The following is a 23,989-nucleotide window of genomic DNA, read 5'->3' as shown; positions in this document are numbered from 1 at the left end:
TATTAAGTAGGCTCTGAATATAATAGATTTCTCGGTATGGTGGAAGATTCACTTTTCCTTTATGGCAGCAGGATGAAAATCGCCTCGTCCTCTTTGTTCTTTCTTTAAAATGTAGCACACCACATTTCTGACATTTTAATGCCATCTCGGCAAGTAAATGCTGCTGAATTCTTATATTTGTCAGTGTAGGCCTAATTTTCTAAGTACACGTTGCCACTAACTGTTCCAGCTCCTTGTCTGGGTCTCTTACGTTTTGCATTGCTTGCAGTATGTTGACTCGCCGTGTCCGACCGGCAATATTTCTTTGTTGTCGGGTCCTTGCCATGTTTAAACGAAAATTTAATGTAAAACTTTTCTCCCGTCGTGTCCTATAGGTAACATTACTTTGCCGGGCTTCGAATTATTTAAAAAACATGCAAACTGTTTACATTTCAAAACCAAAATAAACAGCTAGGATTTAATTTTTGTTTAAGCTAATGCACTGGTCGCCATTTCATTGAAACAGTATTGACATCTGTTTCAGAATATAATAACATTCAAATCAATCACAATGTTATCCTTATGGAAGGAACTTTGAGGGCAGCCCACACCCTTAAAAATATATATTTTGAAAATCTAAAGCCAGTTTGCACATCTACACACCTAGACGAACATTTTTGTACCTATATAATACGTGGGGTTAAATCTTGAAACAAAAATGCCTTATGTTCACAAAGTTTCATGTCCCGTATTAAATATGTATATAGATTGACTTAAGTTATTATAGGCCTAGGCCTACATAATCTTGTACTAGGTAAGTACTAACTTATCTCTTATACTTTGTTGGCTTTTAGCGACTTTCCCATATAGGGAATACAGGGTTTAGCGTACCCCCGCCGCAGCAAACCTTCAGACTAAGCGAATTTCCATTAGCCTGATAGGATTTACACTAAAATGCCTACTTAAATATATCACATTTATTCCCTATTTAAATAGAATTAGTTTAACGAGTACTTAGGTTTGCTGCAACCGGGAGGGTTGTTTTTTGTTGTAAAATGTTAATAGTTTAGTCAGTGTGTTTAGTTTAGTAGTAGTGTGTGTTTTGTGTATTTTCCAAATTAGATCAAAATATGTTCATAAACAAGCGAATTACAACAGTTGATTTATTCTTCATAAGAATAACATGGGAATTTAAAATTTAATTTTTTTTGGAATTTTCTCCGTAACCATTAGGTGCACAATAACGCTTCATTATAGGCCTACTAAATTATTTGTTTTTTTAAGCTCTACAAAGTGGTTTAGAAATAAATTGTGAAATATTGTGTTTTTTAGGTGAAAAATGGGAAAACCCCTTTTTACCCCATTAAACCCCCGTTCCCATAGTCCGATCATTCTGGTTTGAGAACTCGTTCGAATAAATGTAGGTTTACTTGTTTATACAAAATTTTATCTAAATCGGATCACTTTAATTACTATCTAGTAAATATTTGTTATTGTTATTATGTTTACAGAACAGCAGCGAGAAAATGATAAAGCACTTCGCAAAGCTGGGCGAGAAATTGAAAGAGACCGAAGGGAATTAGAAAGAGAAGAAAAGAAATTAGTGAGTAGAGACACAGTAGGCCTATCTCTGTTGATAAGAACCTAATGAAATAAAGCTGATAGGTAAAAATTAATTTAGGCCTAATAAAGCTGAACTATTGCACTGTGTTACCAGTGTTATTAATCATATATGTTAAAACGTGACAGGGTTTTTTATTTCACGATTCTGAATCAACCACTTGACGGATTTTCATGATTTTTGTGTTGAAAGAACTGATAATGTTGAGAACTAGGGAATGTCGAAGCCATAATTTTAGTTTAGGGTTTCAGTTCTTTAGAAATTAAGTTTAAAATTTTAAAAAGTCTAGCATCCGACGCTAAAATTCTACTCTAGCTTTTGGTATAAAACCATTTGCTTAACGTATCAGCTGTAAACATTCAGCGTTTACGACACAAATTCAGCATTTGGATGAAAATGGAATGACATAGGCCTACGTAGAATTTACTTATTTATACTATGTGTAAGGTTATTATCATTGATACGTTCATTTATTCGGTAAGAGGATGAGAGTTTATTTAAATATACATAGTAAAATAAATACTAAATGTTCTATTTTTTTGAACAGTCTTTAAAATATTTAGGTTGTTTTAGGGCAATGTAATTTGTTATTTAACTAACAGCTGGTTGAATAAAATAATATTCTATAGAACTATGAGGTTAGTTTATTTACTCTGTGATTTTGTCATTGATTTAGGAAATAAGTAAGATTCTATAACTATTACTGTATACGAATCGAAGCTCACAAGTTTTCAAAAGAAAGCTTATGAACATTATTTTACATGTTTTAAGGAAAATAACAATGATCACATGTTTAGTTCACCTCGGCAGCTGTTCCGTCAAGTGTCTTCGTTTCATCTATTAATTTAAATGTCTTTGTTTTTTAACATCCCATCACATTACCATATTTCAATTTTCATTGTTGCATTTATTCGTCTCGAATCACCGCTCATAACATCACGTACTCTATTTTCCTCATAATAAATCAACCTCTTTATACCAAAACCCTCGACTTTTTCCTCTTTTTATTATAAATACACCGCACATTTTTGGTCCTATCGAGCCGCGGATTATATCTACGAACATTAGTGCGACTTTTCTCAAGTTTATTTTCAATGTCTCGGTTGAACGTATTTCATCCATCGTGAAGCCGCCAAAGACAATACCGCATCGCCATTTTGAACTTTACGTCTACGTCACGATACAGTCGACACTCCTCTCATTCCAAGTGTTCAACATCGTCATCGTTCTGCTAGTTCCGCTCCGCATTCATCACTTCGACACTTCATTTCGTCTACAACTTCAGCTTCAAACGTCATGAAGGAAAAGTAAGGTTATGTTATGTTTGTACTTCGAAGACAATGAAGACAACGCACCGCGTTCGCATCTCATCGTAAGTTAACAAAATAAATTAATATCAACCTGGAAATAATAAAGAAACCCTGATTTTATTCCTCAGTCGTCCTTATCCTCAAATTACTCCATCCATTTACAATATCTCGACTACTATCTAGGCCTAACTTGCAAAATGAGATTTTCCACATTTTCTAATAGATGCAAATTGCAATTAAATAAATTAAATACGATCAGTGAGTATATTCAATCATGTCCATCAGAAATAACAGAAGCTCAAACCGCTAAACTTAACCTTTATTTGCACGAAGCTAAAACCATTTCTGCCAATTTTGAATCTAACCTAGATAAGCTTCTTGACATTGATGACGATACTAACGTTTTTTCTGACAATGAAGAAGCTATTTTAAAGCTCCAGAACGACATAACAGAACTATCAATTAACATTCAAACCGAAATTTCTCCTCTTATTCAGAACTCTAATGATGAACACTTGTCAATTAACTCAGTAACATCAAACCCAACTTCTAGGCCTACTACAAGCATAGTAAAATTGCCTAAGCTAGAACTGAAGTCCTTCAATGGTGACACTAAAACATGGATATCCTATATTAACCTTTTTGATACTACTATCCACAACAACAGTAGCTTATCCCTTGTTGAAAAACACCAGTACTTGATAAGTTCACTTAAAGGCGAAGCCTTACATTTAATCAAATCCTTGCCGATCTCGTCTGGCAACTATACAGTAGCCTATAATGCTTTACGGGAAAGATATCACTCGAAGCGTAGGCTAATCTCTGTCCACCTCAGTAAAATTGTCGATTTGCCCAATATAACTGACAAATCTATCAAAAACCTTAGATCATTTTTAAATGAGTTCAACGAAAATGAACAAGCTCTTAGTGTTCTTGACTATAATGTCATGGAAGACAACTACCTACTAAGTATGTTGATCTTACAAAAAATGAATTCCAACCTCTGTCAAGTTTTCAAATCAAAACGCATAAATTCTTCTGATTTTCCTCAAGCAAGTGAAATAATTAAATTTCTCAAAGACTTTTGTAACAACAGTGAAGATGCCTCTCTCTGTCACGCTCCACAAGTAGCTCCTCTCCAAATATTCAACCCTCACCAAGTTCCACGTCAAATTGATGAATCAATTCAGTTTCAACATCCTCCTATGGCTTTGATATGTACTTCAAATGATTTGAAATGTTTTTGCTGCCATAAAAATCACAAAATATACAGTTGCCCTGTCTTTAATAGTAAAACCCCGCAAGAAAGGCTTAAAGTTGTACGCGACTTAAAACGCTGCACAAATGGCCTTGGTAATCACTTTGCTAAACGCTGCAAGTCTACTAATACTTGTAAGACCTGTTTGAAACTTCATCACACACTCCTACATTTTTTGAATCCTACTAAGCCTATGGCTGATAACAGAAATCACTCCAACCAAGAACAAAAAGAAGCAATAGCGAACTCAAAACCTTCAAAACTGACAGCTGTAACTCCTGGCCATTTTCTTATCAACTCTTCTCTGACAACTGTTCCTGACCCAACAAAGATCTCACCTCTTATTGATAATTTACCTCAAGACATCACCCAAAGCCTATGCTGCCGTTGGAGTCAAGAATATTTTAAGACCCCTCATCAGCGTTGTTTCAAGTGGAACCTCAAGAAAGAAAACCTCAATGTGTAGACCCTGTTTGCTAAAACACACCAGCTCCTCCTAGCTACAGACTAGCTGATCCTCATTCAAGACCATCATTCAAAGTGTCTTCATACCATTAAGCTGCATTCTGTAAATAATTTTTCAACCCACTCTGGTAAATTCTCATAAAAATTTTATATTTTTTCAATTTCTCTTTTGTTGAACCTTTTTGGTTCAAAGGGGGCGGTATGTTCCGTCAAGTGTCTTTGTTTCATCTATTAATTTAAATGTCTTTGTTTTGTAACATCCCTTCACATTACCATATGTTAATTTTCATTGTTGCATTTATTCGTCTCGAATCACCGCTCATAACATCACGTACTCATTTTTCCTCGTAATAAATCAACCTCTTTATACCAAAACCCTCGACTTTTTCCTCTTTTTATTATAAATACACTGCACAGCAGCTTTTTCTTTACAATAAATTTTGAACTGCTTAAACTATTCTTGAATTAGGAATAGACATATTGATATTTAACTATATACAGTTTTAAAGGACTACTCGATTCCCGCACGTAGGACGGGCCAACAGCTCGTAGACATTAAAAGGTAACTCAAAATGTTCTTACACTTCATGATGATAACAGTACAGTTTCCTTTCCACAAAAATGATAATGATATCTTAAGTTATTAACTTTTAGTAGGTCAAATAAGTTTAATCATAATTATCTATATGTTTATCTATACTTAACATGACAAATTTCAATTTGTCTTTCTTATTATGAATGTAGTTTATAATACAAGTGTCGACCGGTCTCAAATAAGTTCTTATCATGTCGTAGCCAGCTAGTTCAAATCTAACGCTGTTGCTGTGATTGTAAAGTTACTTTTCATTATTTCTATTCTAGTCGGTTCCCACCTTGATGCTGGCCTTATGCTGGCACATCATTCCTCAAACATCAAGCGCACAAACTGATAGATCATCTCGCCTTGAGAACCAAATCACTGAACTTACCATCCAAATTTCATCTTTACGCTCCCGGTCGAAATCTGGTTCTCGTCTTTACAAACACCGGAACCGTGATCCCACCCCTCAACGTAATGAATCTGTCTGCTGGTACCATAGAAACTTCGGTAAAAACGCTACAAGATGCACAACTCCATGCAACTAACATTCTTCCCCATCCGAAAATTTGGAAAACCTTGTTCAGCACTATCTTGATACGGCAGGAGATTGCGCTAAACATCAACCTCACTGTCTTTTTGTTTACAATCGGCTGACTATTACTAAATTTCTTGTCGATTCAAGGTACTGACATTTCTGTGTTGTCTGCACATAGCAACCAAAAGCCAAAACCACCCACCAAATTTCTTTATGCAGCTAATGGTTTAATCCCCACGTTTGACGAGAAACTTTTACAACGTGACCTAGGTCTCCGCAGATCATTTTGTTGACCTTTCACTATTGCAAACGTCCAACAACCAATAATTGGTGCAGACTTTCTAGCAGGATTTGGCCTTTTAATTGACATCATAAATAAAAAGTTAATATCCAGAAAAACGAACCTCTTTCAATGTGGCTCACACCATCACCGTCAGTATCTTCTGACATTTATCTCATTGACCCAAGTAGTAAGTACTCACACCTATTACATTAATTTCCTGAATTACTGAAAGACATGCCTGGACTTAAAACACCAGACTTGAATCCTTCCATACAATCAGTACCAATGGACCACCTGTTACCTCTAAAGCCAGACGGTTAGCTCCTGACAAACTCTCTCAGGCTAAATTAGAGTTTCAGAAAATGATTGATTTAGGTATCTGTAGACCTTCTAAAAGTTCTTGGTCTAGTCCGCTGCACATGGTACCAATGAAGGACGGCTCCTGGAGACCATGCGGTGACTACTGAGCTCTTAACCACATTACCATTCCGGATAAGTACCCGATACCTAATGTAGGTACCTACTTACAAGACTTCAACCACAGCCACCTCTAATACAAGGCCGCGACGTTCGAACTGGCAACGCCGCAATCACACCCCTTCTGGGTCCGTCTTCACACGTGCTAGGCTATTTAACTTAAAATGAGAGATTTGCTGTTTTCAGTGTTTTATAGAATGAATGAAATATATTTAAATGGCATATAATAGTGATTTTTGTACTAAAATACAAAAATAATGTTTGTTTGCTTATAGGCCTATTTATCGTATTGTAATAATTGCAATAAATGTGAAAATGTCGGGTAAAACTTCCAATTACAAATGAAAGAGTAAAATAAAAAAATTATCTTTGATTGTTTAAATAAAATCATTTTCAATTTTAAATATTCATATTATTGTTTTAGCCTACCTGACGAACCACAAGTCTATATAGCTACAAGAAAACTGTTGGGGAGACCGGGGACACTTGAAACAGTTTTTTAACTTTTATTTTTAGATTTGTTATTATTTCTCTTAAATACTTCCAACCAAGCTTATTTGATGAATTAACACTTCCTTTATCATTTAACATTTATTTAACACTAGCAGAGTACCCGTCCTTCGTACGGGGTTGGAATATAAGTATAAAATGCTTATTGCAGTTATACTCAAGCTTTGCGATTGCAATGGGTGGAGGACACAGTTTGATAAAATTTGCTTTTTTAAATTTACAGTATTATATAGTATTACACATCTACCAGAGCCATAATGTTCTACCATTTTACCTAAACAATAGAGAAAAATAAATTAACAATTCGCAAAATATCACAAATTATTCATGAAATGAAAAACATATACATACCGGTAACTGTAAACAATCCTACTTTGACAGTTCTCATTGCGAATCACAGTTTTTTGTTGCTGCTTAGTTCAAATTAGCTGTTTTCATAAATGCAAAAAAATATAGTGCTGCACCCTGTTGGTAAATCTTATAACTTTTTAATGCTTTTCCATATCATAGAACCAACTTTTTTTAGTTGAAACAGCTGACTAAATTCTTTAATTCCCTTTAAATATGAATACTCATAAGGTTAACATGGGGAATTACAGAGCCACTGGGGCGGAGCCCGAAAGGATTTTTGAGATAAGAATATGCCTATATGTTAATCGGGAATGTAAGCTATCATCATGCCAAATTTCAGCCCAATCCGTCCAGTGGTTTATGCGTGATTGAACTTCAAACAAACAAACAAACAAACAAACAAACACACAAACTTTCACATTTATAATATTAGTAAGATATAAAAGTAACACTTTGTATTAAAAAAAAATACAATTTTAATGGCATTACAGATTGTATCAAGTCTCCCCAGAGTTGGGAGACTTTATACGGTTTTGGGGAGACTTGATACAAAGAGTAAAATGGGTATTATCATTAAAACAATTTTTAGAATAAACTCTCAAACTTTATTTTTGTCATAAAAACATAACCGAAGTGGGTTACTACTCAATACAAAGTCCTTCAAATTTTTCTTTAAATATGAAGCATGTTAACCTATCATTTTTCTCTTGGCTGATTGGCTGGTTGGCTGAGATATTTTTTTTTCGATTTGCTCATCATCAATATTGCTGATTGTCTTTACTTAAGGCCATTTGAATTTACTTCCTTCAAGATGGCAAGCAAACCTTACCCTCCACTCATCAATGGAATTGAAAAGCTAGCTGACGGCAGCCCATCGTACTCAAACCATGATGTAAACGTGATGCTTTTTTCAAGTACTCTGCCAGTATGGTTTCTTCTTGTTTTGTACCTAAATATTTGAGTATGTCGATAGTTGGGCTCATATTCCATTGAAGTTGGATCTGTGTTCTTAGATTTAAATTTTTTTACATACCGCAAGAGAGTCATTTTGTCAATTTCATATTTTAAGGCAGCTTTCCGCAACCCTACACCATCTTCTACAACTTCTCGTATGGCAGCTTCCATTACTTCTGGTGAAACTTTCTTCCGAACTTTGGTAGTAGGCTTTGGTTTATAAAACATAGGCATCTGCAAAAACAACAAACAACGATTTTAGATAATACCGACATATTTGTCACCTATTTTGAAATACTATCTATTTATAAAATTAAACACAATAGTAGGATAGCCTGCAGTAGGCTAATGTTATAATATATATTTTATACTCTAATCATAATAATATAGCTCTCTTATCAGACAAAGCCTTTTTACAGCCTTTTTAATGATGTTTTAACTATAAATATTTTTGTTTAAACTCAAAGCAAATTAGGTCTATGTACTTTAACAACTCTAAAGTTGTAAAAAGGTAAATATATATAGGGTAAATCAACTAAATTATATGACTACATCCCAATTTTTTAATATAGTGCCATGCTATGTGTATCAAATGTCCCCACGTGGTTTTTTTTCCACTATAACCTTGATAACTTCTTCAAACCTAACCTAAAAAAGCTGGATTTGCTGGGTATTGAACATTAAATATGAACCAACAAATATAAAATGATAAATCACCTCTAACATTTAAGTTGGAAGGTAAATAACATGTTTTGTAAAGATAAAATACCCCCGCCGCAGCAAACCTGCCGACTAAGCGAATTTCCATTTGTCTTAATTGATTTTCAATTAAATATATTTTAATAACATTAGGTTTAACCAGTACCTAGGTTTGCTGCTAAAAAGAAACTAATAAAGTGTGTTTTTTTGTAAAATATTGATAGCTTAGTACAAAAAAAAATATTTGATCAAAATACAAAATATATCCATAAACAAGCAAACTACAACATTTGACAATATTCCCCATAAGAATAACATGGGAATTTTAAATTTACAATTTTTTTAATTTTCTCCATTACTATTAACCGAACAAAAATACTTTTATATACTAAATTCATTGTTTTTTTAAGCTCTTTAAAAAGGTCTCAAGAGAAATTGGGAAATTTTGTGTTTTGAGGGTTAAAAGTGAGAAAAACAAATTTTTACCCCATAAAACCCCCCGTAAAGCCCCGTTCCCATGGTCCGATCATGCTGGTTCGCGAACTCATTCAAGTTTATCCCGCTTTACACCTTTAAACCAAATTTAATCAAAATCGGACAAAAATTACTCAAGTTATCGCGTTCACGGACATATATATATATATAAGTCTATATATATATATATACATATATAAAAATTTGAACGAATGGTGTTTTTGGCCTCTGGGAACATCAAAATGAAAAAGTAAATCGGTCCCGGGTCTAGGTCTTACCGTGCCACCTACGGTAATAGCTACTTCCCTATAGGGAAATTCGCTAAAAACTTACCTTGAGGCAGTAAAATCCTTTTTACATAAATATCTTCTTTATTAAGATAACAAGTAACTCCCAAGCAACACACCAAAATGGAGGGAAACTGAGGAACAGGTGGTATGAGTTTCAGCACATTCTAGTCATAGATTATTAAACTGGCTAGGTGTATCAAGTCTCCCTATGTATCAAGTGTCCCCGGTCTCCTTATGTTTTCTTTTATGTTTGAAGGCCTATACTGACTGAACCATTTATTTTCCTTGAATAATTATTTAGCAATACGTTTGCCATTGTGGAAACGATCGCAGAAGCTAGGGCTTCATGTGGCTTTCCACATTCATTATAATGTGCAAAATGACGCTAATAATACACGTCAATTTATTATTATTATTGTTTATTTAATTATTATGTGCTAATATACAGCCTTAATTGTTGCAAAATGAAGTAAAGTCCCTGACTTCGTTTTCTTTTGCTAGTTGAATTTCTTCATCCTGTTTACTCTTCTTTATCCTGTTGCCTTCCTTTTGTCTTCTTTCTTCAGGAGTCTTTCTCCATGTAGTTTTTCGTGTATCAAGATATGTAGGTAAATTGGGAAAAGGTCTAGGTATGGCATTCCCACCTAAAACTGGCTTCTCACGTCTATATTTGCACTAATCACCGTCTTCATTCTTGTATTTTTCCACAAAACTAAGGTCATCTGCGTGAAAATGTTTCACGCAGACACGAGAATTGTTTGAGGGTGTCCAATCTGACCGAGGAATAGCACGAATCGACTGTTGCTTACACACTGGATCACTTGGAATCATCTATCTATCTGTCTATCTATTTATCTATCATCTATCTGGCATGATGCAGTAGCAATTTCAATGTCATTACTAATGATTAAGGGTAATCTAAACGCGGAAAGGTACGTCGGTAGGCGACTCCTCGATTCACTGTAATGGCAAGATGCAGACGAGATCCAAGATGGTAAGATCCAAGACACAGATGCGACGTTACCACTTTTCGCTCGTCGCGGCCTTGTATTAGAGGTGGCTGTGCTTCAACGCACAGCTTGAAGGCAAGACAATATTCTCCAAAATAGATCTTGACAAAGCCTACCACCACATTCCTGTTCATCCAGATGATGTACCTAAAACAGCTTTTATTACTCCCTTTGCTTTGTTTAAGTTTTTATGCATGCCATTTGGATTAAAGAACCCAGGTCAAACCTTTTAATGCTTCATTCACCATGTTTTGTGAGACCTTACGTTCGCATATTCCTATCTAGATGACATCTTAATTGCTTCTGAATCTGGAAAGGAACACGAGCAACATGTTCGCCTTCTTTTTGAATGCTTATCCAAACACGGCCTCTGCATTAACTCATCAAAATGTGAGTTTTCCGTCTCAGAGATTTCATTCCTAGGTTATCGAATCAACAAAAGTGGAATATTTCCATTGCCTAAACAAGTTCAAACAATTCTAAACCATCCTCTTCCTGACACAGTTGATCAACTTAGAAAATTTGCAGGAATTGTTAACCTCTATAGGAGATGACTACCAAATTCAGCAACAATACAAAAGACCCTATATGACCTTTGTTCATCGTCCAAACAAAAGGACAAAAGCAAAATACAATGGAACGATAGCGCCAAAGAGTCCTTCAACAGGTTGAAAACAGAACTGGCTAATGCTACTCTGATTTACCATCCTTCCAGCAATCTTCCCATCATCCTCCCAGTTGACACTTCAAATTTCGCTATCGGGGCTTCTGTCTAGCAAATGAGAGGAACTAACCCAAAACCGATTGGGTTCTGTTTGTTTTTTTTTCTAAAATCCTCACCAAAACTCAACAGAACTAAAGCACTTACAACCGTGAACTTCTGGCTGCATATGAAGCAGTCAAGTACTTCAAACTTTACCTAGAGGGCCATCACTTTATTATTCTGACAGATCACAAGCCTCTTTGCTACGCAAAGAGATTTGAACAGCGCCCTATAAAACCGACCCCTAGGCAACAATGACATTGTGACTACATCAGTCAATTCACTACTGATATCCGTTACATTCCCTGGAAACAAAATCGTTCTGCAGATGCATGCTCTAAGATTACAGTAATTGCACTGTCATCAACTGTATCACTTACAGACATCCGCTCATGCTAAAAAAGAATGTAATGAACTCAAACACATCCAACAATCCAACTCATCATAATTTACATTCAAAACCATGACTCTTGATAATGGGCTTCAATTGATTTTTAATTCTTCGACTGGAACTTTGCGACCTTTCATCCCTCGTACCTACCGAAGATCTCTCTATGTCTCCATTCATAATCTCAGCCTGGAATTGCCGCATCAGTCAAACTACTTCAAGAGAGATTCTGCTGGCCTTCGCTGAAACACAATGTTACATTGTGGGCCAAAACTTGTATTCCTTGCCATCGCTGTAAAACATGGCAGCACACTTCTAGTGAACTTGGTGCCTACCCTACTGCCGAAAATTGATTCTCTCGCTTGAATGTTGATGTTGTTGGATCGTTACTTCCTTCAAGAGGATATCAGTACCTGTTAACCATCATCGATAGGTTTTCAAGATGGACTGAAGCGATACCAATCTCATGCATCACTGCGAAAGAAGTTGCTTTCACTATTTTGCACTCATGGATATCTCACTTCGGTGTTCCTCGTTTTATTACTACTGATAGGGTAAGGCAGTTTGATTGTGAATTTTTTTCATCATTGACAGCCATGCGTGGCATAAATCACATAAAAACTTCAGCTTACCATCCTGCTGCAAATGGAGCTATTGAAAGGTGACATCGCTCCTTAAAAACGGCTCTCAAAGCTCAACTAACAGCAGACTGGGTTTCCAAACTTCCGTCAGTTCTGCTTGGACTTCATTCAAACATAATACCAGAAATAGGAGTTTCACCTGAACAGCTCGTCTATGGAGAACCAATCACACTTCCTGTTGATTTCTTTGAAGAGTCCAAGCTGCCAAATGACATCCCTAAATTACTCACTCGACTTCAAGACCATGTCAAATCAACTCGTCCTGTGCCATTTTGCCATCATCACAAACGATCAATTTTCATCCACCCTGATCTCATGACCTCATCTCATGTCTTTATTCGTCATGACGCCATAAGAAAGCCTCTTCAACCAACATATGAAGGGCCTTTCAAAGTTGTTTCAAGAGGTAACAAGCATTTTAACATACTATTGCCACGGGTTGAGGATACCGTTTCTATTGATCGGCTGAAACCAGCATTTATTCTTAAAAGTCATCTTCAGCCTACACAGTCTCAGACCGATAAAACAATGGAGTCAGATGCACTGGTGAAATAAGCTGAAACAGACTCATCCCCAACAAGACCTCGAAACATCACGACTCAACAGCCTTCAACCCAACCTGGACCTTCTGGAATTGTCACTGAATGAAAAACCCACTTGGGACGTGTTGTGAGGTTCTCTTCCAAATACCTCACATGAAACTTTGTGCTGTCACTGGGAGGGGAGTATGGGGCTGTACCTATCCATCTGTCAGTATTCAATTGATTTTAATTAAAACATATGTTAGCAATTATTGTTAACTAATTATTTACTTTCTTGTTTACCTTTATATTTTTTTTTGATGTTGTACTTTTTGTCCATACAATAAATCCTCTAAAATGTTAATTATATTATTTTACTAATCATTGTATATCACCACTAACCACAGGCCGAATTATTTATGATGTGAACTGTTTTATTACATTTTTAGGAAATGGAAATAAAAAAACTCGCTGCACAAGGTAATCATGATGGGTGTAAGTTATTGGCCAAGCAGCTAATACAAATGCGAAAGCAGAAAAACCGAACATATGCAGCCAACAGTAAGGTACGTAAATATCCAATAGTTAGACTATGTTTTATATTTAAAATATTTTTAGACAGAATCTAGCTTTTCTAAAGGTATATTTGGTTGAAACATAGTAGTATATTTGAGGAAGTACTAATTTCATAGCCCCTATAGCAGAAAATCATAATCTCTTTTTTGTCACAACCTCCCTAACCTCAACTCTTACCCTTGTATTTAATTGTGGTTATGAATTATATCAACAGTTTTTTTTTTTTTTAAGGGAGAGGAGGGAAAATGCTTTTACACACACAGGTAGCCAGCCTGTAGTGTGAGACTCCTAAATCTATCGCAGACTACTCACTAAAAAACCCCCTCTACTCTGTTGGACACAGACCTTGAATTGTTTGTCACATTACTTCAAGTCAGGCCAACATGTTACCTAAGCCCTCAGGGCTCTCACCGTTTTTGGCATTTGGATACTTCATGACCTACACCGCATCCCGGTCAAGGTCGAGCTTCTTGGCGCGGAGAATACCCTGGATGTAATGTGACACACAGGTCCAATTGTCCTCACCCTCCGTCATCATCGGTATGACCTTGTCCACCGACAGCAGTCCTACTAACTGTTGAGCCTCCAGGCGGGGCCTTTCCCAACGCTGGCAGTGGAAAAAGGTATGTTCCACGTCATCGGGAATGCCTGGGCAGTATATGCAATCGGGTGACACGGCTTTGCCCATCCTGAAAAGGTACGACCGGAAAAAGCCGTGGCCCGTCTGAAATTGGGTGAGGTAGAAGTCCACCTCTCCGCACCGCCGACTAACCCAAGGTTGGACTTGCTTTATCAGTCGCCTGGTCCAGCGTCCCCGAGTCTCCTGTTCCCAGCTCTCCTGCCACAGCTGGTAGGTGCGGGTGCGTTCCTCTGTTCGTGCCTGGTCCTCCCCACGGCGCTGATAAATTGATTTTCTATCCGCTGCCAAAAGTTTGACAGGGATGACTCCAGCAACCACCAGGACGGCGGGTTCGGACACTGTTCGGTAGGCGGATGCAACTCATAGTGCTGCCTGACGCTGCACTAGGGCGAGCCGCATCCTATATACCTCCTTATTTAGAGCGTCTGCCCACACCTCAGCACCGTACAAGAGTACGGACTGGACAGAAGACATTAACAGCCTTCTACGGCTGGACCGAGGACCTCCGATATTGGCCATCAGCCGGCTAAGAGAGGAGACCACCTTAGCGGCCTTGTCCGCCGTACGGAAAATCTGATCCCGCCAGCTAAGCTTGCTGTCCACCATCAAGATGTATCGAGTAAAAGAGGTGGGCCAGACAGAGCGGACTGCGCGCGATGACGTCACTGCAGTCCCGGCCGCGGCTGCCTCGCCGCTAGGTACATGCTAAACGCACAAACCTTACTTTTTCAGACACGATTTAAGCTGGTTTGAAGGAAGTATTTCCCGTTATGACACAAATATGATTGTGTACTAAATAATGATTTTTACGATTTTGAACTAACATGAATTGTGAACAGTTTGACAATAGTAAATAACCAATTATGCCTGTATGTTGCATAGAAAGCGATGAAATGCGGGAGTCTACCGATTCAGTTGGAATAATAAATACACTTTAGAATAATTTTAGAATAAGATATAACACTCCCCTTTTCCAGGTTAGTTAATAAAATATATGTTTAGCACTAGGTAAAAAAGTTGCCTGTTTAAAAGTTACTTCAACTGCTTTTTGGTATTAGTTATAAATGAAACGCCATCCTTTTTCATTTTTCATTTTTTCTTTTTCTATTTAATGTTAAACTTATTTGGGTTTGTTGATACAAAAAAAAACAACCAATTATATAATATTTTATATGAGAATCATAAAATGTTGCTTACAAATCAAAGTTAACTATGATACTGTATTACTATTTTACAGGAATTAAATAAACCACAAAAATCTGTTTGGATAAATGGCATTGACCAAAGAATACTTTTAGAGAATACTAATGGTATTCCCCGAGGAAAGTTTGGTTCACAGGTACTTTTAAAGAAAAAATATTAATTACTTTTGTAAATATATGTTAATTAATACATATATTTCATTTTAGACTTTATTATTTTCGTGTTAAGAGGATTTTCTCATTTATGTAAGTGCACGTTTGTTCGGTGTTTTTATACGAGTTTACTTTCTGAAAACTTTACTTTTCTTTCTGAGGAAAAAATTGCTAGGTATGCGGTTTTCTCTAGCTATATATAATGACAGTTACCTATTTTAAGACTAAAACTCAATCCGACATAAGAGTCATATTTTATTCGCAAAAAAATACGCTTTGTCTTTATTGAAAGGTGCAAAAGAAACGATTTTTGGATTTCAAACATTTTTATATTTGTTTATTTTGAAGATGTTTAAAGGAATTAATTTTATGATTATTGGGTTTGGGGAATGTTTAACATTCGTGAGCCCTGAATGAAACTTGTGTCTACTGAACACAGTATTATCGCAGTGATGCGAAGGAATGCTCGACAAAACGAAAATTCAGAAAACTTTACCGGGGAAACAAAAAAAAAATTGTGCAATCTGTGTTGTAATAATAAAACACCGTAATGTAGGCAAAATGAAAATTGAGAGTTTGGAAAAGGAATTTTTTAAATTGAAAATTGAATATTTAAAATGCTTTGATATGAATAAATGACCATGTGAAGAAAGTAAAGACATTATGCCATACGCCATAAAGTTAATTGTTTACCTCTAGACCGTCTTGAGCTATTTGCTCATAGAAGAATAGTAGAGTCTAATGATATTGAAGTTTTTTAAACAGGCAAAAACAAATGAACGGCAACAAAAATCAAAAATAATCAACTAAGAAACGTCATCGTCGCAGTACTAAATTTAAGAGTAAGTAAAAGATTTAAAGAACTCTAATAACGCAATGTGTTTATATCTGATTGCATGTCCAATGGTGAGAGATACACCTTGTAAATAAAGTGTTTTTATTTAAAATGTGTTTTCTTTCCATTCATAAAAATATCAATCTCCATTCCTAATTACACTAATCTAATGATGATTGTACATTACCAAAAGCTACGTTTATTTGGTATATCTGTATAGTGAAAACTGTTTGTTTGATTTAATTAATAATTTGAAAAATCCTAAGGGTACCTATCTAATTTAGTTACTAATATATTCATGAACCAGTTAAGTAGGCTATCCTAAAAATATATACATCATAAAATTAGATGCTATATATCGGATCAGAGTAGATCCTTAGTGATATAACAACAATTGCAGAAATGGACATCAATTTAATCAACAATTGCAGAAATGGGCATCAATTTAATCAACAATTGCTCTAATATTTTAGTAGTAATATAATTAGGCATAACATATTAATATATTGAAACCCAAGCAAAACCAATTTTAACAATTGCGTAGTACAAACTGGCGTAAACAACGCAATATAACATCTAAAAGTGTTGTGTACGGGCTGTGAGTAGTGGCTCGAGGACTGCAGTGACGTCACTGCCTCAGTCCGATGGGCGAGGGGGGAAGAGGGGCGCGCTCTGTCTGGCCCACCTCTTTTACTCCATGCATCTTGGTCCACCATAACCCCAAGGTACTTGGCAGAACGAACGGTCTGAACTTCGACGGCCCCTACCCTCAACGGTTTTTAAGTTAATATCACGATCTCAGTTTTGCTCAAAGCAAGCGAGAGACCGTGGTCTGTCATCCATGCGTTTATAGTACGCATAACTCGGTTCAGCTATTTATATCAACAGTATTACTTTATCAAGTTATAGAAATTGACCAGGAGGATTAAACAGAGCCGGGTTTGGTTAGTGCGGGACCCAGTGCAAAAACTCAGAGCCTCTTACTAGTAGGCCTACCTACCAAAATGTAGTACCAGAGTCCAGAAAATAATGACTAGCAAAAATATCAATGATTGATATAAGCATTATTTATACTCCCCACTTTTTTATTTTTTCATAATTATTGACGGTAATTAATGTAAAATTCACAGACTTTTTTTATAAATTTGTTTATTAAGGCTAAACATCCCAGGTTTAGTTCCAAATTTTGCCACCACGTCGCAGCACCAAAATGGAGTCATTTTGTGTTGGTGTTTATTGGTGGAATTTTCATCCGATTTTCATTTTGAAAACTGATTTGTGAACGGGATAAGATAACAATTTACGCCATTGAAGATAAATTTGAATTAAGTCGCTGGTTAAAAAAATTATAGTGAAATAATTTTGTTACAAAATAAAAAATGAAAATTGCAGGTAGTCATTTTAAAGTAGGGATGGACGAGATTGGATTTTTAGTTCGAGACGAGACGAGACAAGATTTTTTATTTCTCATAAAATTTCGAGACGAGATCGAGATGGGATTTCCCTTCTCATACACAACGGGAAATGCACGTTCAAAATTTTTACCTGATTTTGTAACATTGTTAGATGACTGTTTAAATACAAAAATAATGATAATAGGCAAGAATATTTACAATCTTTTATTAAAAAACATCAGCATAACATTTTTTTATTAATCACGCCTAACTTATTAAAAATGCCTACGATTAGGAAACATAGTGATATCAGTTAGGATAGAGTTCAACTTATCCTAAAATAAAATAAATCATAAAATAAAAGCAATATTAATTTTTATAAAATAGTTACTTGTTTTGACTTTTTATAGTAATAAAACATTCCTCACACTGCTTACACTTAACAAAACTTCTCAAATGTTATTAAAGTAATATTATTAAAATAATTAAAGTAATATTTACATTTAAAGAATTAAATAAGAACGCCTTCGCAAAGGAAACACAACTACAACACGCTCCTGTATTGCGGGTATTGCATTGACTTTCTGCAGGCGTTTTTTAATTTTTTTTTAATTTTTTTTTTTTATTCTCGTCTTGATAAAAATCTCGGCCAAAATGAAATCTCGTCTCGTATAACGAGATTTAAAATTTCCCGAAAATTTCCCGAAATTTCGAGACTTGACCATCCCTATTTTAAAGACAATAATTTTTAATTAATTTTACTTTTTAAATTTTTAAAATCGCTTGGCTGGTTCAGTCGGTATCGTTGTTTAAACATTTACAGTAATTATAACAAACGCGCGAGAGACATGAAGCAGGTGCAAGACAGGGCCGCTGTGACTCATTCCAAGGTCACACTCACATTTGCTACCCCTCCCTGCCACAACGCGGCTGGGGTGTTGCTTGTACACCGGTGGATGACGGTTTCCCGCGTTTCCATACACGAACAAATACAGAATTGAATTAGGGGTTTTGCTACGCTTTAACCAAAACAAATTGCAAACAAAATAATTATTTAAAAGTTATGATAGTGTCATCAAATTTTTAATTTTATGATAATCGTATTTAGGCCTAATCAAACTGTAAAATTTGTGTAAATCCGTTGGCAAATATATAAATCTATATAAATAAAACTACAGTTTTGTCTGTACATTGCTTAGAATCATGCAGGTTTTGGTTATTTTTACGTTTCATAACATAAGAAAGCCGAAACGAGTCTTATCTCAATTTCTGTCTGTTTGTCTATTCTGTGCCAAAATGTCATTTTGCGCGGCCTACTCATAGAAAACTAATGTTCCGATCATGGTTCTAATAATTTTTTCGTATTTACTGGATTGATGAGAGTGTCTTTGGCTATAAAAACATGGCCTCCCTTCTTTGAAAACAAAATAACGAACCATCAAAAACCCAATTTGGTTCGAATTTCGTCAAATTTTTTCCCAATGTTTACTATTACATTTTATGAAATAACGATCAGCTGTTTGGATTAGTTCTCACTTCTAGCTGTCACTGATATGTTTACATTCTAAGTTGTTTACAAATACCGCAACCATTTCCGATCAAGTTTTGTTAGCACATCCACACCAAGTTAGATTAAAAAGTTGTGCCTTGGAAGATCTTTCTGATTTCGCTGTGATCGTAGTTAACTTACAGATGTAGCTAAACTCACTTTACCAATGTGCCACTGGCTGCCATTTTTGGTGTCTACTTACTTACATTTTGACAACGATCGGTGCTTTTCCTATTTAGGAAGTAAAATTACTAACGTCCGAAACCCCTGATTTGTGCGTTTTTTGTCACATTTCCTCCGAATGTTTGCCAGATATATGTACCGATTATCGTTTAGAGATTACGTAATCTTAAGAAACCTTTGTTTGGATAACGGTGGTTTCTTCAAACTGTCATTAATATGTTAAGATTAAAAGTTGCTTACAAATAATACTATTAATGGAAAATAACTTTGATTTTTGAATACTTAAAAAATGTAAAATCAAGGGAGATTAATAACTTCTGAACTGCACAACACCAAGTGAATTTTTTTTTGAGAAAATCATATAGTGAGTTTTTAAAGCTTTACGTTGTTAACGTTAACATGTTACATAATATGTGGCCTGTGTATTAATTTATTTTTATATTTGCCAACGGATTAACACCTATAATACAGTTTAATTAGAAGGACAGTTTGAATTGGTCGTAAGTAGGGCTACTATAGTTCTTTTCTTAAATGTAAACGTTGGTTTTTGGTAGTGCTACTTTCCTTAGAACCATTGGTAGTAGTAAGAAACAGTTTTACGTACAAACACATTACTATTTACAACTATAGTTATCGTTAGTGCTGCACCTTATTTCTTATTAAATTAAATTGATGTCTTACTGTACAATTTTTGTGTTTTCTGTCTGGACTCCATAATATTAGTTTATGCTATGAAAATGAAAAACCATTAGTGAAAATCTTTTTGCATACCATCATGAATTTTTAAAGCTTGGCGTTGTTAACGTAAACATGTTTTGTGGACTGTGTATTTATTAACTTACAGATTTACACAAATTTTACAGTTTGATTAGGCCTAAAAACAATTATGATAAAATTTGATGACACTATCAAAACTTTCAAATAATTACATTGTTTGTAATTTGCTTTGGTTAAAGCGTAGCAAATGCCCTAATTCAATTCTGTATTTTTGTTTGTATGTCTGTTGGTAACGCATTAATGTCCTCATTTCTCATTGTTTCGTGGAAAAGACAAGAGCACCTTTGTTAATGAAAATTTCAACCCGAATAAAGTGTGCAATAGTGAGGTTGAGGTAGTATTTTAACTACTTTTAACCTGTGTGAAAAGTAACTTTCAATTTCAGGCCTTCTTTTAATGCAAAATGCACACTAAATATGCAAACCAACTCCTGTTCAGAATATAAGGTTTCAACTTACTACAAAGATTCCCGTAGGCCCTACGTAGAACGGGCAAACAGCTAGTAAGTAAATAAAAGCACAGTCCACAAAACACGTTAACAACGCAAAGCTTTAAAAATACATGATGGTTTGCTAACAAAATATTTCACTAATGTTTTATCATTTTCATAGCATAAGCTATTATTTTGGAGTCCAGAAAGAAAACGTAAAAATTAGAGTGCAAGAGTGTTTTGCGCCAACTCTCGCAATGCTGTTTTAGCGCTAACACAGCTCGCTATTTTAGTAATCGGAATGAGCATTCTCAGTTAAAGAAATAACATTTATGATTACTGTAATATTAATTGCCTGACACAAGTATTCAATTTTTATATATTACTGATAGGATTTATTCATAGGCTTTCTTAGGCTATGAAACGTAAAAATAACCAAAAACACCATGATTCTAAGCAATGTACAGATAAAACTTCAATTTTATTTGAATAGATGTCTCTTTCCGACTTACAGAAAATACTTGTTTTAAAATCATAAACTAGTATCTACAGACAATAATAGGTTTTTTACATACCTCAGTCAAATAGTCCAAAAATGGTATTGCTCAACAGCTTACATGTTTCGTTGCGAAGACAACATTATCAAAGCTTGCAACTCGTCAAAAACACATTTAAAACACGAACACGAACACAGAAGACATTAATACGGTACGAATACACAATTGACATTTAGATAGCGCTATCATAATGTCAATTGTGTATTCGTACCGTATTAATGTCTTCTGTGTTCGTGTTCGTGTTTTAAATGTGTTTTTGACGAGTTGCAAGCTTTGATAATGTTGTCTTCGCAACAAAACATGTAAGCTGTTGAGCAATACCATTTTTGGACTATTTGACTGAGGTATGTAAAAAACCTATTATTGTCTTAACAATATAGTCCAGGGGCCGAAAACATGAATTTTGAACTAGTATCTGTTGAAATCAGGAGTCCAGTCTAGTAAGTGTGTCCGGTCAAAGTATGAATGCGAGGTGTGTGTGAGATGACGAAGCTACAGTCGTGTTGCAGGGCCGGGCAGAGCGGCTGGGCACTGGAGCTGCGCTATGCGTAGTGGGGGAGGGGGGAGGGGACCGGAGCCCAAGAGAAATAATGATAATTTCTTTAAAAAACGATTCCGATACAACCATTTGGCCGAATTAATATCTGAAAACGGCAAAATTCTTTTAAAATTTCTCTTTACAAAATGACTACCTGCGATTAAAAAAAATTATTACAGCAAAAAAAATTCTTTATAAAACTTTTTTGTAAATAAATTTTAAAAAACATTAGCAAAATAGCGTGAATGTCTTATTCATATAATTTACAAAACCGTTTACAAAACAAAAATCTGATAACAAATACGGAAATTATAAGTGGTACAAATTTGCCGCAGAGGTGCTGCTATCTATCGGGCCAGAAACACAACTTTTTCAGGGATGTTTAGCCTTAATGAAGCAAAGAAACTAGGTGATGAAAATTTCATTAGGGAAGCACACAACCCATGTAAGGCTGCGTGGGAAATTATAAATAGCCATCGTAGGAATCCAAATAAAAACTTGATCAATGCTGCAAGCCCAGATGAATTCAACAGTTTCTTCATTAACTCAGTAGATGCTATCTTAGATCAAATTCCCCAGGCTGTTGGCCGGCCTGAGGATGCAATTTCAATGCAAAGTCCATGGACGCAACATAGTGCAAGCGACACTCGGGACCTATCTAATCCCTGACAGGCCATAACCCGCCATCAAAGCCAGGAGGAAGGGGACCAAACCCCCTATTTACACCACTACCCGTTCGAGGCCATCCCATTCTCTGGGAAACCAGGGATAACTAGGGCGATAGATCCCCAGATACCCCCAGCGGGCTTGATCCCAGCACCCGATCTACTTCGTTTGCCCATCTAACCCAACATCACTGCCGGGCCATCAGGGTTTCCCAAAAGGAGGCAGGTATAGAAGTGGGACCCACCCGGATGAACCTATCCACCAAAGGTGGCAACACCCTTAACTCAATTGAGGTTCCATGGAGAACCCCCCACACTCTAGATAACCATACCTTCCGGTACTTACTTGAACCATAATTTCCATACTACAGTACCATACTTTTGAACATACAGTACCCGACCACGTCCCAGACTACAACTCGGACCGGTTGGATAGAGCCAGTTTTACGATAGGCGTTAATGGAACAACACGCACTGGCCGACTGATAGGACCCTGGTCGGACGACCAAACTCAAACTCCGAAGACTTAGGTCGGGCCCAACTCACCGGCTGTTGCAGCCCATAATTGAACACATTAAAATGGAGCAACACACACTGCCACCAGCTTTTCTCCGACACAACCAGTCCTAGTTCAAGCAAATGGTTAGCACTTGTTCTTTTGTGTGGTGTACAAAATAACTTCTTTCATAATGTTATGTTATAGTTAGATTTTGACACTGAGGGTTTCATGGCTTTTAAAGAAATGCTTTCTATCGTCAGAAGATTTTGCCAAAAGAGGAACAAAGAAGGCAGCTTGGGAGAACAGTTAACATGGAATGCATCTAGTATAGTTTTTCTCCCGCTTAACGTACCTAAGATACAAACAAATGCACTACAGCAACAACTTCCTCAACATTTACCTTGACAGCAAAGCTTGGTTGGTAATAATACTCAACTCTAACATGGACTGATCATATAAATCATTTGGAATCAAAGCTTAGCGCAGCATTTCACGTAGGGGTCTTATCCTGGCTAAAAAGTTACTTAACAAACAGAAAACAATATGTTGAGCTAGTTTACAACAATCAAAATAATTTAGTTATACAAAAATCAGAGATGAAACTAATTCACCATGGGGTGCCCCAAGGCTCAATTTTGGGCCCACTTTTATTTTTAATATATATTAATGGATTACCTCAAGTCATTTCTGGTAATAAGGGAAACAAAATTTGCGTCCATACAGATGATGCCAATTTGAAAATAAGTGGCAAATCTGCCATAGAAATAGAACAATCTATTAGCAACAATCTAAGTGATATAAACAACTTCTTTAGTGATCATCAACTATTGCTCAATATTTCAAAAACGAATTTATGCCAATCAGCGCCATCAACAACAAAAA

The 23,989-nt window shown here is 35.8% G+C and overlaps 1 protein-coding gene across 1 annotated transcript in view; it reads left to right on the top strand.

Annotated features, from left to right (window-relative positions):
* LOC128983515 (charged multivesicular body protein 2b-B) overlaps positions 1–23,989 on the top strand; it is a 61,836-nt gene that overhangs the window by 2,833 nt on the left and 35,014 nt on the right. The window contains exons 2-3 of the mRNA XM_054402816.1: positions 1,491–1,582; positions 13,559–13,675. Coding sequence (XP_054258791.1) covers positions 1,491–1,582; positions 13,559–13,675 — 209 coding nt within the window. The remainder of the gene's footprint in view (positions 1–1,490; positions 1,583–13,558; positions 13,676–23,989) is intronic.

Source organism: Macrosteles quadrilineatus, unplaced genomic scaffold (assembly GCF_028750875.1).
Source record: "Macrosteles quadrilineatus isolate MER2022 unplaced genomic scaffold, UCM_ALF_1.0 Scaffold_1__1_contigs__length_201487025, whole genome shotgun sequence".
Classification (NCBI taxonomy): Eukaryota; Metazoa; Arthropoda; class Insecta; order Hemiptera; family Cicadellidae; genus Macrosteles; species Macrosteles quadrilineatus.
The sequence above is the reverse complement of the archived record's forward strand: the minus strand, read 5'-3'. Positions and strand labels throughout refer to the sequence as shown.